This window comes from Notamacropus eugenii, chromosome 7 (assembly GCF_028372415.1).
Source record: "Notamacropus eugenii isolate mMacEug1 chromosome 7, mMacEug1.pri_v2, whole genome shotgun sequence".
In the NCBI taxonomy this organism is placed as follows: Eukaryota; Metazoa; Chordata; class Mammalia; order Diprotodontia; family Macropodidae; genus Notamacropus; species Notamacropus eugenii.
In genome coordinates, this window is record NC_092878.1 from 82,728,068 (window position 1) to 82,746,058 (window position 17,991).

The window sequence follows — 17,991 nt, forward strand, 5'->3', positions numbered from 1 at the left end:
GCTAGTATTCCAGAGCTGAAGGGGGCTGAGATCCCTAACGCACGGGATCCTCCTGGTGAGGAAACGGAGGCCAAGGAAGGGGACGCCCTGGCCAGGATCCGGCGGCTCCGCGGGCCTAGTCCGGGGCGGACACATGCGGGTGGTGAGGCAGGCTCGGTGGTGCTGGCGGCGGCCAAGCTCCCCCGAGGTTCCACTCTTCCTAGCGCCTACCTGAGAGCTGGCCCCATCTCCGGACTTGCGCTTCCTGCGGCCTCTCATCTGGTCACCAGCCTGGAAAAGCAGCGGCCTTCCAACAGCTCACAACCGCCTCCTACTCTGAGCGCCAAAGCCAACGGCTTCCGAGGTCAAGAGCCGAGCCATCCAACCAATCGGAACCCGGCCTTAAGGGCTTCTTTTCCCACAAACTCCCTTCCACTTGTCAATATAAGGAAAAGGCACCGCCCACTCAACGGTTTCCATGGTGTTAGCGGAAGCCCCCAGCACCGATCAGGTGGCCACAGGGCAGCATAAGCCCCGCCCCTGAAGGGGCTGTGGCCCCACCCACTAGCGTTTGTTTTGAGCCCAGGAAGAAAGGCCCCGCCCACTCCAGAGTTCCCTGGAACGTGAAAGGACCTGGACTGGGCTCCGCGCTGACCCTCACTAGCTGCGGGTCCCTGGGCACGTGGCTTAAACCCCGTTTGCTTCAGTTTCCTCCTTAGTAAAATGAGCTGGAGAAGAAAACGGCAGACGCCAAGTGGGGTCAAGAAGACTTGGACGCAGCTGAGATGGCCGAACAACCACCCGCACCGTCCGTCAGTGAAAACCCAAACCAAACCCGAAACAGGCTTCCCAAACAAACAGCTAATGCGCGTGACCCACGTGCTTTGGACCAAACAGACTCGCAAGAACGCCTCATTCGGCATCCCTGACTGCGGAAATCAGTTCGCGTAGTTTTCCAAGCTGTTTGGTTTTAGGGGACTGTCCATGGTCCTCTTCGAGAAGGACGAAACAGCAATTGTTGTGTAAGTTTCTCTCTTTCTGTTCGCTTGACTACATCAATTTTAAAAGGTCTTCCTATGCTCCTCTGAAACTACCACTTCCCTGATTTTTATGGAATCATAATTTTCCATTCTATTCATGCATCCTCATTTGTTCAGCTACCACCCAATTAACAGCTAAAAATAATACTGTAGATGGATGTACATGTATGCATAAGTGGGTATGCATATGTCACATTAAGGTGCACAAAGGACTTTGCAGATATCTCATTTTAGTCTCCTCATTTTACATGACGAAATTTAAGCAGAGGTTAAATGACTTGTTCAGGGTCACAGTAAATGTTTGGCCTGTTTTAACTCAGGTCTTCACGTCTAGCCACTGTGCCCCAAGCTGTCACTAGTAAGTATCAAAAGACAGAGGGCACCCAGTTCATCCTAACTCCAAGCCCTGCTTTCTATCTAATACACCAGATGTGTGCACACATGAAAACACGATATACAAGGGGTTATTCTATAAAATTTTAATAGATGAAAATCTAGGCATACACTTAAATGCACAGAATCTGAGGCAGAGTTAGGTTTCTCGCATATTAATTTTATTATTTAGTCATTTTCAGTTGTGCCCACCTCTTTGTGACTTCGTTTGGGCTTGGCAAAGATACTGGAGTGGTTTGCCATTTCCTCCTCCAGTCATTTTACAGAGCAGGAACTGAAGCAAACAGGGTTAAGTGACTTGCCCATGGGCTTACAACTAACAAATATCTGAGGTTGGATTTGAACTCAGGAATACTCATCTTCCTGAATTTAGGTTTAGCACTCTATCCGCTGCAAGCCCTGTCATTTTTATTACCCAAGCTAAATAAAAAGTCAGAAGTGTCTAATTATTAATCTGTAGACAAAAACATGCAATGGAAATGAGATAAAAATAGAATAACCCCAATATTTCTAAATACCTGAAAGCAGCTAGGTGGTGCAGTGGATAGAGCACTAGTGCAGGAGTCAGGAGGACCTGAGTTCAAATCTCACCTCAGACACTTGACTTTCACCAGCTGTGTGACCTTGGGCAAGTCACTTAACCCCAATTGCCTCATCCTGGGTCATCTCCAGTCATCCTGATGAATATCTGGTCACTGGATTCAGATGGCTCTGGAGGAGAAGTGAGGCTGGTGACCTGCACAGCCCTCCCTCACTCAAAACAAAGTCAACTACAAGTCATGTCATAATTTCTCTGATGGCATGGTCTTCTTTGGCAACAAAGGACAAACACACACAAATACCAGAAAGTTTTTTAAAAATTTTGCCACAGCAAAATCATCCAGAGTGGTGATTGTGATTATCATTCTAGATAAGAAATGCCCAGTGTGGAAATTCCCTATCCTGAAACACATGGGCAACCAACCTGCAGCTCATAGTCTTAGAGGATTTTCTGGGGCTGCTGAGAAATTTAGTGACTTATTTGGCCATGGTCATGCAATCAGCATATGTTGGAGGTGGGGATTTGAGCCCAAGTCTTCCTGACTCCAAGTCTGGGACTCTAGCCACTTATTCACCCTGCCTTTAATGCAATGTTATTTTAAATGACAAATAGTAATAACTTTATAGAGTGCCATAAGGAATGTAAGATATTATTTCATTTTGTTCTCACAACAATCACTCCAGTCATCATTATTCCCATTTTACTGATGATGAAACCAAGGCTCAGAGACACTAAATGGCACAGTCACATTGTTTATGGATGTTGGAAATTTAAATTAAATTAAATTTAACATTAAAACCCAATGTTTCCCGATGCAAGGTGATGCCAGACCTTGAGGCCACAGGTTTCTCACCCCTGGACTGTACTATAACTCAAAAAATTAGGAAACAGACTTGAGAGAGTTGGAAAATTGTGTAAGAGATCAATAGAACATATTATCTGTATGATATTAAGGACCAGTTTTGAAATTGAATTGAAATTGAAAACTAATTAGGTTAATAATTATTTCCAACCTTCTGGGAGGCTGTGACTGACCATAGATATCACAACTGGCTTCTTAAACCATTATATCAGCATCATCCATGAGTCCTGTTGGATAGTAAAACATGAACCAGAAAAATCCCAGGACTTCATGCGTCCAGCTCCAGACTTCTGTTGAATCATAGCAGCCTACTAGTCTGACAAGCAGCAGTCAGGAATTGGAACCAAGTGTCAGGGTCCCTTGAAACCAGGGTCCCTCCATGCCCAGTCCTTTGAGGATGGTAGCAGAGATGAGGAGGAGACTGTCTTAACTCCCTGGTTGTTCCCTTGGCCTCCCTCATTCAGTTGGACAAGATGCACCACCTGCTTCAGAATAAAGGTAATGAGGCACCCTAGTCAGGAACCAGAGAGGACCCCTTCAATCGAACAAGAGGCAACTGCAGAGACTCAGCTGTCCACCCCAGTGGACATAGCTTCAGAGGGATTGCTAAACATGGTCACTGTTGCCTCCTCCCTTCCTCCCCCAGAATCAATTGCAATCACAAATAGTTATTATTCTTCTGTATTTTTGGTCAGGTTTGATTATTTGTGAACCTATTTGGGGTTTTCTTGGCAAGGATACTCTGGAGTGGTTTGCCATTTCCTTTTCTAGCTCATTTTAAAGATGTGGAAACTGAGGCAAACAGGGTGAAGTGACTTGCCCAGAGTCACACAGCTAATAAGTATCCAAGGCTAGATTTGAACTCAGGAAGATGAATCTTGCTGACTCCAGGCCCAGAACTCTATCCACTATACCACCTAGCTACTCAGTCACAGGTAATATCATACCATAATTCCCAGAAGTAAAGAAATATCACACAGGAAACAGTCTAAGTGTCCAGGAATAAGGGAATGATTAAATAAATTTTGGAATCTTAATGTAATGGAATGCATAATTAAGACCAACAAGTATGAGGACTACAAAGGAATATAAGTACAGTATAAGAAGGTGGAAAAGTAAGGAAAGTTTAGGGAAAATTACGGTTTTACTTGTGGCAACCACATGTACATGACTCATCACTAAAAGGACTTGGCACTTTGATATACCTGGTAAATTCCTTGGTGGTCCTTTGACATATCCTCCCCCAGGGTGGGAAGTTACATCAGTTAAAATGAAAACAACAACAACAACAACAACAACCCCGCAACAACCCAGCTTACTACTCACTGTATTCCTTTTTTAAAAATAGCCTTTTACTTTTTCCTATTATATACAAAGACAATTGTAAACATTTTTAAAAATTTTGAGTTCCAAATTTTCTCCCTAACTTCCCCCTTTACCTCCCTGCTCTTCATATGACAAGCATCTGATATAGGTTATATTTGTGCAATCATGTAAAACATATTTCCATGTCATACTGTGAAAGAAGAAACAGACCAAAAGAAAAAAAAACTATAAAAAAAATAAAGTGAAAATAGTTTGTCTCAATCTGCACTCAGACTCCATCAGTTCCTTCTCTGAATGTGAACTATGCTGCCCACTCTATTCCACTGACTTTCCTGAGGGCAAGTTGGTGCTCTATGTTACTCGACTTCTTGTGATTTGATGGAGGGACAGACATCACTCTTTCCTCCCTATACTGAGACTGCTTCCCCACGAAACATGTCCACAACTAGGTGAGCTTGTGTTAGGAATCCCTGGTTGCCTTTGCCATTTAGATTTTCCTTTCTTAATTAAGTGGCCAAGCACAGGCAGTGCTTTAATCTTGTCATTGTATGCGATTGTTTTTTCAAGCATTTTTTTTTGCATGAAGGAAATAAATAACTGACCCATATCTGATTCATATTATAAATTAATAAATTAAGTACCTTTCTACTCCCCACTTTTGGGGAGATCCTAGATATAAGCCTTAAAGAATTTCCCTCCAGAGAGCTGGAGTGAGGAACATAAAGATTCAAAGAGCATGGGAAAAGAGACTAACTCCTCCTGTTCAAGGATAATTGCCTTCTCCAAGACCAAACTTGATCCCATAGAGTGTATGGGTGCACCGCTGAGGGACCCATTAGGAAAGAATGGGTATAGTGCACCAGTCCAGGAATAGATATTTAAATTTTAGAACAGAAAGAAATAATTTTAGGGATATAAAGCACAAGAGGAAAGATTAAGACATAAGAAAAATTCTGAATCACAAAATAGAGGGTGTCCAAAACCGGTTCCATAGAGATGTTTCTGAAGGTGGTTCAAGTTAGGTCCTCTGCACTATTATATATTTATCAGGCAACTAACATAGGTTCATAAATTTAGAGTTGAAGGTCACTGGGTCCCACCACTTCACTTCACAGGTGATGAGGTTCAAGGAAATTAAGTATCTTGCCCAAGGTATTAGTGGCAGAGCCAGGATTTAGGACTATGCAGTGGAAAAGATGCTGGATTTGTCATCAGAGCACCTAAGGTTTAGATCTCAGTTCTACCAATTTCCTATCTGTGTGACCTTGCTCAACTGATTATAGATGAACTCCTAAGGTCTTTTTAAAAATTAAATTTGCTTTGATACATATTCATTTCTGAATACAAAATTCATTTCTCCCCCACTAGTGAGCTTTCCCTTACAACAAAGCTTAGAATAATAAACACAAAAAAGTTCAGCAAAACTAATACACTGGCTCTATTTGACATCACAAGCAGTATTCCATACCTGTCGTCCAATTCAACAAAAAGAAAGAGGTATCTTTTCTTACCATGTCTCTAGGGGAACCAGTCTTGGTCATTTTAATTACACAGGTTTCTCAGTTTTATTGTATTGCGCTGTTTATATTATTGTAATAATTATTTATTTCTGATGTCTGTTAGCACCAGTGATTAGTACCTCCTCCTTCTCCAAACGACTACCACCTGAGTCATAGTGCAACATGAACCACCTGGTCCTTACTGTGGCAAAAGGGCCTTCTCTGCCTCTGAGGCCTGGGTCCTGATTTTCCATATTCTAGAGGAAGATCTGATTCTACAAAATCTCGGTGAGATTGTCGTGTTCTTTTATGTATCCATCCTTACATAATTGCCAGTTGCCATGGTATTCTGTGCAAGAGGCTCTCTTATTCTGCTGTGATTCTGTCAGTAAAACCATGGTCTGCCATAGAATCATTACTACAGCAGTGTGCTAATGGTTGGTTTACTGAATCCCTCCCTCCACCTGGCAGGCCCCCGAGCTATTAGGGTGACTAAGAATCACAGCGGGGAAACACTCTTGATTATGACAAATGAATTGCCTGACTCCCACTTAAGCACAAATAGTGGTGGGTGTTTGAAAGGAAGGATGTCAGTTAAAGCTTAGTGAGGAGCAGGGACTAGTCATACCTGCTTTAGTGGAATGCCTACTTTTGCATAATAACTAGAGTAAATAAAAACTTGATTTGGTGTGTAACATTAGAAAAGCAACTAGTCTTCAATCTAGTCCCAGGAGAACAGATGATGGAAAAGCATCATCCTTGTCTTGGTTTAGAGGTGGGGGACTACAGGTGTTACCGTTGCTTACACTGGTAGATAAGATCACTTGATAGGTTGGTTTTGTTTCATAATGCTTTCTTTGTTACAAGGGGGGGATTATGGGGAGGGAGTTAGGTGAGGTGGAACTATCCAGAGAAGGCTGTCATACTTAAAAAAAAAATCTCTATGTATATGAAACCTATTTATAAAATACCTGGTCTTATAGCCGAGTGAGGAATTTTGAAGCTGGTGAAGCTTGTTTTTGGTATCTCCTTGTTTTGTTTTGCAACTCCTCCAGTCATTCTCTCAATTTAAAATCCTGATTCTCTCCCAGGATGTTCTCCCCATCACACTGCAGCAGTTGATCTAGGCTTGCTATTTCTTTGCAATGGTCCTACCTCCAGCCCTTTCACGAAAACTTAAGTGTCCTCTGCCCCATTTTTTCTCTAAGGACCTTTTCTAAGTCAGGTGAAAACTTCCTTAACATCATGGAATTCAGAACTCCAAGGGACATCAGAGGTCATCTAGAACAACTCCCTCATTGAACAGATGAGGAAATTGAGTCCCAGAGAAGTAATGACTTCCCTAAGATCACAAATATGTTGTGAGGCTAAAACTGAAAGGGGAACCCGGGTTTTCTGATTCCAAATCCAGCAGTCTTATTTAATAACTAATTTATACTAAGAATAGTAATACTAAGCTATACTAACAATGGGGAGCTAGGTAGTATGATGGATAGACCATGAGTCCTGAAATCAGGAAAATTCATTGTCCTGAGTTCAAATCTAGCCTCGGACACTAATAGGCTGTGTGCCACTGAATTCTAGAGATGATAAATAACTTTTCCAAACTAACACAATTAGTAAGTGACACAACCAGGATTCCATTGCTCAGATTCCAAATCCAAGACTCCTACTATTGTTAGTACATTGTTGTTGTTTCAATCCTGTCCAATTCTTCTTGACTCCATTTGGGGTTTTCTTGGCAAAGATACTAGAGTGGCATTTCCTTCTCTAGCTCATTTTACAGATGAGGAAACTGAGGTAAAGAGGGTGAAGTGACTTCCCCAGAGTTACACAGCTAGTAAGCATCTGAGGCCAGATTTGAACTCAGGAAGATGAGTCTTGCTGACTTCAGACCCAATACTCTACTGTAACACCTAGCTATGTCTTATACCATTAGTCTCATCAAGTTAAAGTTCAAAGTTTGCAGTTCTGACTTATATTGGAGGAGCATCCCTGGACCTAAGTTCTCAAGGTGTTACTGCTGGGCTGGCTGCAACATTTGGCTTGGATTCCTAGACTCCAGGATTCATAAAATTTGCATTTCTTTTTTTAAAAAAATTATTTATTTTTAGTTTTTAACATTCATTTCCACAAGATTTTGAGTTCCAAATTTTCTCCCTATCTGTCCCTTCCTCCTGACCCTGAGATGGCATACATTCTGATTGCCCCTTTCCCCAGTCTGCCCTTCCTTTTATCATCACCCCCTCCTGTTCCCTTCCTCTTTACTTTCTTGAAGGGCAAAATATATTTCTATACCCCATTGCCTATATATTTTATTTCCCAGTTGCATGTAAAAACTATTTTTAACTTTTGTTTTAAACTTTGAGTTTCAAATTCTCTCCCTTCTTCCCTCCCTACCCACCCTATTGAGAAGGCAAGTAATTCAATACGGGTTATACATGTGTAGTTGTACAAAACAACTCTATAATAGTCATGTTGTGAAAGATTAACTATATTTCCCTCCATGCTATCCTGTCCCCCCAATTATTCTATTTTCTCCTTTGACCCTGTCCCTTTTCAAAAGTGTTTGCTTCTGACTACCTCCTCCCTGAAACTGCACTCCCTTCTATCATTCCCTCCCCTTATTCCCTACTTTCCTGTAGGATAAGACTGAGTGTGTATGCTATTTCCTCCTTAAGCTAAATCTGATGAGAATAAGGTTCACTCATTCCTTCTTACCTCCTCCCTCTTCCCCTCCATTGTGAAATCTTTTACTTAACCGCTTTTATGTGAGATAATTTACCCTATTCTATCTATTCCTTTCTCCTCCCAATATATTCCTCTCTCACTCCTTAAGTTTTTTTAGATATCATCCCTTCATATTCAACTCATCCTATGCTTCTCTCTCTCTCTCTCTCTCTCTCTCTCTCTCTCTCTCTCTCTCTCTCTCTCTCTCTCTCTCTCTCTCTCCTTCAATTACCCTAATACTGAAAGGGTCTTAGGACTTACATATATCATCTTTCCATGTAGGAATGTAAACACTACTGTTGGGATTGGAAGCTCAATTCCGTGTGGACAGTCTCGGGCGGGTAAAGGTGGGAGCTTCTAAATCTTAGAGCTCTCACGAGACCCTCCCAGGAAACGGCAGGGAATCGAGGTGAACCGAGCTATCTCGAGTAATTCCGCCTCTTCCCGTGAGAAACGTGATGGGAGAGAGATCTCCCCGCCCTCGAGATGGTCCCGGATCTGGGAACACTATTGTTATCTAACAGCACGGTATTGAGATGCAAACTGTGTGACTGAAGGTTAAGTAGGATTGAGGAAGCCTGAAAGCTCTCTTAGCACGTGAGGAGCCAAGAGGACAGTAGGCTCCGTTTTCTTCTTTCCTCTCTCCCCTCCCCCTCTCTCCCCGCTTGTACCTCTACTTCCAATCCCTTAAGATCTTAGCCTCCTTAGGAAATCTCCCCCTCTTCCTCCTAAGGAAGACCGCCCTGCACTTGTAACTAGACCCTGAAATAAAGCTCAACCCTTGTTCGACTCTGGAACGTCCTTTCTCTCATATGTGCATCCGGCGTGGCCAGCCGAAGACCTCGGAGGTGAGGTAAGAAAGACTCGGGTAGCCCACACAGGCCTCTAGGCCTGGCACACTACAACTTTAATAACTCTCTTATGATTTCTCTTTCCTGTTTACCTTTTCATTCTTCTCTTGATTCTTGTATTTGAAAGTCAAATTTTCTGTTTAGCTCTGGTCTTTTCATCAAGAATGCTTGAAGGTCTTCTATTTAATTGAATATCCATTTTTTTCCCTTGAAGGATTTTACTCAGTTTTGCTGGGTAGATGATTCTTGGTTTTAATCCTAGCTCCTCTCTCCTCTAGAATATCATATTTCAAGCCCTCTGATCCCTTAATGTAGAAGGTACTAGATCTTGTGTTATCCTGATTGTTTTCCCACAATACTTGAATTGTTTCTTTCTGGTTGCTTGCAATATTTTCTCAACCTGGGAACTCTGGAATTGGCTACAATATTCCTAGTTTGTGGATCTCTTTCCAGAGGCAATTGGTGGATTATTTCAATTTCTATTTTACCCTTTGGTTCTAGAATATCAGGGCAGTTTTCCTTGATAATTTCTTGAAAGATGATGTCTAGGATCTTCTTTTGATCATGGCTTTCAGGTGGTTCAATAATTTTAAAATTATTTTTCCTGGATCTATTTTCCAAGTCAGTGATTTTTCCAATGAGATATTTCACTTTGTATTTTATTTTTCCATTCTTTTGGTTCTGTTTTATAATTTCTTGATTTCTCATAAAGTCATTAGCTCCCATTTGCTCCATTCTAATTTTTAAGGAATTATTTTCTTCAGTGAGCTTTTGGACCTTCTTTTCCATTTGGCCAATTTTGCTTTTTAAGGCATTCTCCTCTTTGGCTTTTTGGACTTCTTTTTCCATTTGGGTTAGTTTAATTTTAAAGGTGTTATTTTCTTCAGCATTTTTTGGGTTTCCTTTAGCAAGCTGTTGACTCATTTTTCATGATTTTCTTGCATCACTCTCCTTTCTCTTCCCCTTTTTCCTCTACCTCTCTTACTTGATTTTCAAAATCCTTTTTGAGCTCTTCCATGGCCTGTGACCAATTCATATTTTTCTTGGAGGCTTTTGTTGTAGCAGCTTTGACTTTGTTGTCTTCTTCTAGTTGTATGCTTTGATTTTCTTTGTCACCAAAGTAACATTCTATAGTCTGAGGTCTTGTTACGATGTTTACTCATCTTCTCAACCAAATACTTGACTTTCTAATTCTTTGTCAAGGTAGGACTACCTTATAGGGGTGGGTGTACTGTCCCAGCCTTCAAATATTTTGTATCAGCCCCCACTATCTGTGGTCCCAGAGCTCTGGAAGCAGCCTCTACTGCCACCACTACTGCTGCTGTTGTTGCTACCGTGGCTGCTGCCACCACCAACCCCACTGAGCCTGGGGCAAGACCTGGCCAGATTGAGCTTCTCTTTCACCCAGGTCCCACAGAGTTTTTCCACTGACCTTTTTGGCATTTTTGGGTTGAGAAGTATGGAAACTGCCACAGCTGCCAATATTCAGTCCCCTGAGACCTGCTATGGCTGGTCTGTGCTGGTGTGGCCCATACCAGACTTCCTTCCTGGTATGATAGAGTCTTCTTGTTGACTTTTCAGATTGTCTTGGGTTGGGGATTTGTTTCACTCTGTCATTTTGTGGGTTCTCTAGTGCTAGAATTTGTTTAGAGTAATTTTTACAGATTCTTGGAGGATTTTGGAGGAGAGTTTAGGGAATTCTCTGCTTTTACTCCACCATCTTGGTTCTGCCTCAATTTGTATTTCTAAGGTCAAATTGGAGCCTGCACTCCCTGAAACCAGAATAAAAGAGAATGAACAAAGAGGTCAAATACCCAGGCCTTTTTCTTGGTTCCACATGGCCTAATGGAGGAGAGAGATTACACCATGTGATTGAAAGATTACTTCACTCTCAGAAGGGAGTGCAGCAAAAATCACCCAGTTTCTGAGTCAGGCCATTTTAAAGATGTCACCATTCAGGCCATGAAGCTGGTGGGGGTAAAAATACTGTTCTTAATCATGTGATAGGCCAATGTAGAACATTCATATTTGCTCTCACCTCCCAGAAAGGTCCCTACCTTCTTCCACATGAATCATGGTGGCCTAGGCATGCACCAGAACTCCATTACAAATATAACCATATATGGAAAAGAGCAGAACATTAGAAGATACTAATGAAGCATACCTCATGTGTTAATTCTGAAAATATATTCATTTGTTTGTTCATTATTCATTCATTCATTTGTTTATTTGTTTGTCCAGTGCTTGGCATAATGTCTGGTACATAGTATGCTCTTAATAAATGTTTATTAAATTGATTGAAAATTATTTATTTATCCATTCATTCATTTATTTCAGGAAGCCAAATGTGACTAGAAGGACATAAGTGGTCAGAAGAAAAGAGGATGAAGACCTATCAGACAAAACAACTTCTCATCTCCTACAAGCAGCAATTTATTATGTGATAAAGAAATTATTTTGATTTGTGATATTTGATTCCTTCTTCAGGTAAAGATAATAATAATAATGCTCAAATGTATTTTTATTAAGCTAATTTATTTATTTTTATTTTTCAACATTTACTTCCATAAGCTTTGAATTTTTTCCCTTCCCTTCCCAAGATAGCCTGCAATCTGACATAGGCTTTACATATACATTCCTATTAAACATATTTTTACATTAGTCATGTTGTATAGAAGAATTATAATGAATGGGAGAAACCATGATAAAAAAAACAAAACAAAAAAGAAAAATAGTCTGCTTCGTTCTGCATTCAGACTCCATAGTTCTTCCTCTGGATGTGGATGATATTTTCCATCATGAGTCCTTTGACTCATGTTTTAGGTCCTTGCGTTGCTGAGAACGGCTAAATCTATCAAAATCAGTCATCATGGACTGTTCAGTGTTTTCCTGGTTCTGCTTACTTCACTCAGCATCAGGTCTCATTTAGCTCTCTTGCAAAGGAGGCCCGTGATTTTTTTTTATTTTTTATTTTTAAATTTTTTAAAAAATTTATTTATTTAACTTTTAACATTCATTTCCACAAAATTTTGGGTTCCAGATTTTCTCCCCATTTCTCCCCTACCCCCACCCCAAAACACCTCCCTTCCCTTGTCCCCATCTTCTCTTTTGTCCTGTAGGGCCAGATAACTTTCTTTATCCTGTTACCTGTATTTCTTATTTCCTAGTAGCAAGAACAGTACTTGACAGTTGTTCCTATAACTTTGAGTTCCAACTTCTCTTCATCCCTCCCTCCCCACCCATTCCCTTTGGGAAGGCAAGCAATTCAATATAGGCCATATCTGTGTAGTTTTGCAAATGATTTCCATAATAGTTGTGTTGTGTAAGACTAACTATATTTCCCTCCATCCTATCCTGCTCCCCATTGCTTCTATTCTCTCTTTTGATCCTGTCCCTCCCCAAGAGTGTTGACCAGATTGCTCCCTCCTCCCATTGCCCTCCCTTCCATCATCCTCCCCACCCTGCTTATCCCTTTCTCCCCCACTTTCCTGTATTGTAAGATAGGTTTTCATAGGAAAATGAGTGTGCATTTTATTCCTTCCTTTAGTGGAATGTGATGAGAGTAAACTTCATGTTTTTCTCTCACCTCCCCTCTTTTTCCCTCCACTAAAAAGTCTTTTGCCTACCTCTTTTATGAGAGATAATTTGCCCCATTCCATTTCTCCCTTTCTCCTCCCAATATATTTCTTTCTTACTGCTTAATTTCATTTTTTAAAGATATGATCCCATCCTATTCCATTCACTCTGTGCTCTCTGTCTCTGTGTGCGTGTGCGTGCGCTCGTGTGTGTGTATGCATGTAATCCCACCAACTACCCAGATACTGAAAAGTTTCGAGAGTTACAAATATTATCTTTCCATGTAGGAATGTAAACAGTTCAACTTTAGTAAAGTCCCTTATGATTTCTCTTTGCTGTTTACCTTTTCATGCTTCTTTTCATTCTTGTGTTTGAAAGTCAAATTTTCTTTTCAGCTCTGGTCTTTTCATCAAGAATGCTTGAAAGTCCTCTATTTCATTGAAAGACCATTTTTTCCCCTGAAGTATTATACTCCATTTTGCTGGGTAGGTGATTCTTGGTTTTAGTCCTAGTTCCTTTGACTTCTGGAATATGATATTCCACGCCCTTTGATCCCTTAATGAAGAAGCTGCTAGATCTTGTGTTATCCTGATTGTATTTCCACCATACTTGAATTGTTTCTTTCTAGCTGCTTGAAATATTTTCTCCTTGACCAGGGAACTCTGGAATTTGGCCACAATGTTCCTAGGAGTTTCTCTTTTTGGATCTCTTTCAGGAGGTGATCTGTGGATTCCTTGAATACTTATTTTGCCCTCTGGTTCTAGAATCTCAGGGCAGTTTTCCCTGATAATTTCATGAAAGATGATGTCTAGGCTCTTTTTTTGATCATGGATTTCAGGTAGTCCCATAATTTTTAAATTGTCTCTCCTGGATCTATTTTCCAGGTCAGTTGTTTTTCCCATGAGATAGTTCACATGATCTTCCATTTTTTCATTCTTTTGGTTTTGTTTTGTGATTTCTTGGTTTCTCATAAAGTCATTAGCCTCCATCTGTTCCATCTAATTTTGAAAGAACTATTTTCTTCAGTGAGCTTTTGGACCTCCTTTTCCATTTGGCTAATTCTGCTTTTGAAAACATTCTTCTCCTCATTGGCTTTTTGAACCTCTTTTGCCAATTGAGTTAGCCTATTTTTCAAGGTGTTATTTTCTTCAGCTTTTTTTGGGTATCCTTTAGCAAGGTGTTGACTTGCTTTTCATGCTTTTCTTATGTCTCTCTCATTTCTCTTCCCAGTTTTTCCTCCACCTCTCTAACTTCATTTTCAAAATCCTTTTTGAGCTCTTCCATGGCCTGAGCCCATTGTATATTTATTTTGGATGTGTGGGATACAGAAGTCTTGACTTCTGTGTCTTTCCCTGATGGTAAGCATTGTTCTTCTTCATCAGAAAGGAAGGGAGGAGATGTCTGTTCACCAAGAAAGTAGCCTTCTATAGTCTTGTTTTTTTTTCCCTTTTCTGGGCATTTTCCCAGCCAGTGACTTGACTTCTGAGTGTTCTCTCCACCCCTACCTCGACTCCAGATCTGCCCAGCCAGTGTTTGGAGTCTGAAATTCAAATGCTGCTTCCCAGCCTCAGGGCTTTGGGCGGGGGTGGGGCTGCTATTCAGTGTGAGATTAAGTTCAGGTGCTCAGGTGGGGGCAGGGCCCCCACATGGGGCTCAGTTCCCTCAGGGGGTTTATGCAGAGACCTTCAACAATGGATCCAGGCTCCAGCCTGCTTGGGGAGCCCTTGTCCCCTGCTGCCTCTGCTGCTGGCTCCCGAGGGGGCCCGAGTCATGGGGACACCCTACTCCCCTCTCGACCAGCCAAAGAGACCCCCTCACCAACCTTTGGCACCTGTGGGTAGAGGGACCTGCGTGGCTGCTGGAGACTCCATCCCTGAAGCCTTCTCAGATCCGCTCCTCTCAGTGCAGCATGGCCAAGGCATGGCTGGGCTCCGCTCCGGGTCCGGGGCACAGCGGACCGTTCCCATTGGTCCTTCAGGGCTCTCTGGAACAGAAATCTCCTCCACTCTGTTGTTCTGTGGCCTCCATTGCTCCTGGATGCCTTGGGAGTTCTTCTTTACAGGTATTTTATGGGCTGTGGGTTTCAGAGCTAGCATATGTGTGTCTTTCTACTCCGCCATCTTGGCTCCTCCCCCCTTCCCCCACCCCCGGTGATATTTTTCATGTAAAATAAAAAGCTCCCATTGGCTAAAAGAGAAGGTCTAAGTGAATTCTTTCACACCTGAACCTGTTTTCCCAAATCTGACCTCAAAATTTTGATTATTTTTATGTTTTTCTCTTCTTGATCTATTCTCCAGATCTGTTGTTTTTCATAAGCTGTTTCATGTTCTCTTCTGTTTTTCCATTATTCATATTTTATTTACTTATTTCTTGATCTCTTATAATTTTACTGACTTCACTTTGCCCAATTCCAGTTTTCAATCTTCCTTAAGATGCTAGATCTCCTTTTCTATTTCCTTCACTTTATTTTCATAATTCTCTTGTTGGTTTTTGGATTATTCTTATTTCTTTTTTTAGCTTTTCTTCCATCTGTGTCATTTGATTTTGAAAGTCTTTTTAAAGAACTTTTATGAATTCTTTTTGGGCAGGAGACCATTTGACATTACTCTTTGGAGTAGAAGAGGATTTCCTTGTTTCAGGATCCTCCTCTGAAAATGAACCCTTGTCTTCTCTATTCCCATAGTAGCTTTCTAAGGTTGGATTGTTTCTCCTTGGCCTGTGCATTTTTGGTGGAAATAGCTTAATTTTTGTAATCACCTCTAGCCCTGGCATATGAAGGATGGTGCCTCTTGTCCCATCTTCACTTCTTCCCCCTAGCCTGCAACCAAAGCCAAACCTCTGGTAAGTGTCCACAGCTGGGGCTTTCTACCCCACTACTTTTGCACTCAGCAGGTGTGTGCTCTCTTCCTTTTTTTTTTTTATTTCATTTTTTAAATTTATTTGCAGTGTTCTGCAATCACTACCATATAACTTAGATTTTTTTCCTCCTCCCTCCTCTATCCCTCCCCGAGATGGCATACAATTTTATATAGGTTCTACACAGACATTTCTATTAAATACATTGTCACCACAGTCATGTTGTGTATAAGAATTAAAATGAATAGGAGAAATCATATAGCAAACCAAAATGTAACACAAAAGAGAATGATCTGCTCCATTCTGCAATTGAATTTCACAGCTCTCTCTCTGGATGTGGAGGGCATTTTGCCTTAAAAGACCATTGGGAATTTTTTAAGTCCTTGCCTTGCAATGAAGTTCCAAGTCTATCAGAAAAACTCTCGTACACTATGGTCGTTGCTTGCTCGCTCCCTTCTTGCTCCAGCCCTCTCTTCACAGTGCAGTTGGGTCTGGCGTTCCTTGTTAGCACAGGTTGCCTCGATCTTTCTGAACTCAGCCACCCAACTCCTCTCAAAATCATGGGTAAAAAAGTTCCTGTACTTGGGGCAGAGGCAGCCTCCCAAACCAACTAACCCCAGGTTTTGCTGCTTGTTGTTAAAGTGGAGCCTAGCCTGGGGGTGTTTATTCTTCTTGGGGACCAAACCTATTCCTGCAATTTTTCTTCTGATGTTCTCAAATTGTCCCAGGAAGACCCCTACTGTGCCCCAATTCTTATTTATTTTAACCCTCATTTTGTCTGCCCTATTTTCTCTCTTTTGTGGGGGAAAATCTTGAGAGCTCGGTTTCTGACCTACTCTGTCATCTTTCCAGAATTCTCCCCCTGTGAGGGGCCAAGAATGGACCCCCTAAGTGGGAAGGAGACACCCTGGTGTTGGGACCCGCCCGAACCCTGGACTGCCACGTTGCGAAGGCTACGCGGCCGCCGAGAACGGGTGCTGGGGAGGCACCATAAAAGGAGATGACTTCACCCTTGGGGAGGATCCGGGACGGACCCTGGAAAGAGGAAGGTATATAAGACAACGCCCTAGGGAACTCGGGGGGACTGGACTGAGACACGCCAAATAAACGCTTGCTCTACCCTACTCTGGTCTCTGCTCGATTACTGCTCCCTTCCCTTGTTCCCCGGGAGGGAGCCCGGAGTCCGGGTCCGAAGCTGCGGTGTGCGGAGTGGAGAAAAGACCTCGCTCTCAGGGATCGCGAAGGTGGTCGGTGGTCGTCGCCCGGCCCGTGACATCCCCCTTTACTCTTTCACCTGGCATTTTAAGCCCTTTAGTTTTTTCCACCCCAAAATTATTTCACATTACTTCCCTTTGTCCTCTCTTTTGGCTAAACTGAACTACTAGCTCCTCCCTGATCTTGTCCCACATTCTCTTATTAAAGGCAGCTAGGTTGAGCCAGGAAAGCCAAATCTTTGCAGGTTTCCCGGAATTTTCGTTATTCATAATTTTTTTGTTGCATGATGAAGTTCCACTACATTCCTAGACCTTTTTTAAATCATTCCCTGATCGATGAACACCTACTTTGTTCCCAGTTCTTTACTATCATAAGACATAAAAGAGTACTGCTATGAATATTTTGATGTATGTGAGATTTTGTTTCTATCTTTGACTTCCTTAAGCTAAACTCCTCATTTTATGGACAAGGGAAGGGGTCCTACGTGATGTTCAAAGTTACAGATCTGAGGAGGGAGTGTCATATTTGAGTTGAAATGGAAATGTTTGTTGAAAGCTAAGACTACAACTTAGGCCTCCTATCAGTCCTAGACTCCTTTCATTACATCCTAGTGTATTTCACAATGAAAAGATAGACAGATAGTTAGTGCACTGGATAGACCTGAATTTGAATCTTACCTTGACATTTACCAACTGTAGCCCTGAGCAAGTCACTTAACCACTGTTTACCTCAGTGTCCTCATCTGTAAAATGGTTACAGCACCTACCTTCCAGGGTTTTTATGAGAATTAAATAACACAAATAAAATGTTTTGCAAGCCTTAAAGTGCATATATATGCTAGCTATTGTTTTTAAGAGTTCCATATTTTAAAATACAATGCTTTGTCACTTTGGTTGCAACTCACTTAATTGAATTAAATTGTTATCTTTATGAGGGTGGCCCCTAATCTCACACCTTAAGATCTGATCACTCTTTGTGTCTCCAGTTCACATTTTCATCTCTCCACAAGACCCTTGTGGTTGAATGGCCTATGACTGGCACTCAAACTTGAAGTGTCTGAAACTGAACTCACCATTTCCTTTCCTTCTTCTAAAATGACTGCCTTTCATCAATTGTCCTTTCT

At 41.6% G+C, this 17,991-nt stretch overlaps 1 protein-coding gene and 1 long non-coding RNA gene across 3 annotated transcripts in view; one reads left to right on the forward strand and one right to left on the reverse strand.

The window, feature by feature from the left end:
* Positions 1–835, reverse strand: part of HPF1 (histone PARylation factor 1) — a 27,702-nt gene extending 26,867 nt beyond the window's left edge. Inside the window, exon 1 of one of the 2 annotated variants that reach the window (XM_072623367.1) lies at positions 211–835. In XM_072623367.1, coding sequence (XP_072479468.1) covers positions 211–258 — 48 coding nt within the window. In that variant the 5' untranslated portion in view covers positions 259–835. The remainder of the gene's footprint in view (positions 1–210) is intronic. The other variant, XM_072623368.1, reaches the window with a different exon arrangement.
* LOC140513580 (uncharacterized) lies at positions 828–17,266 on the forward strand. Its single transcript, XR_011970239.1, has 4 exons — positions 828–1,001; positions 5,765–5,928; positions 11,559–11,708; positions 16,506–17,266. It is a non-coding gene; the product is annotated as an uncharacterized lncRNA (long non-coding RNA).
* The last annotated feature ends 725 nt before the right edge of the window (positions 17,267–17,991 follow it).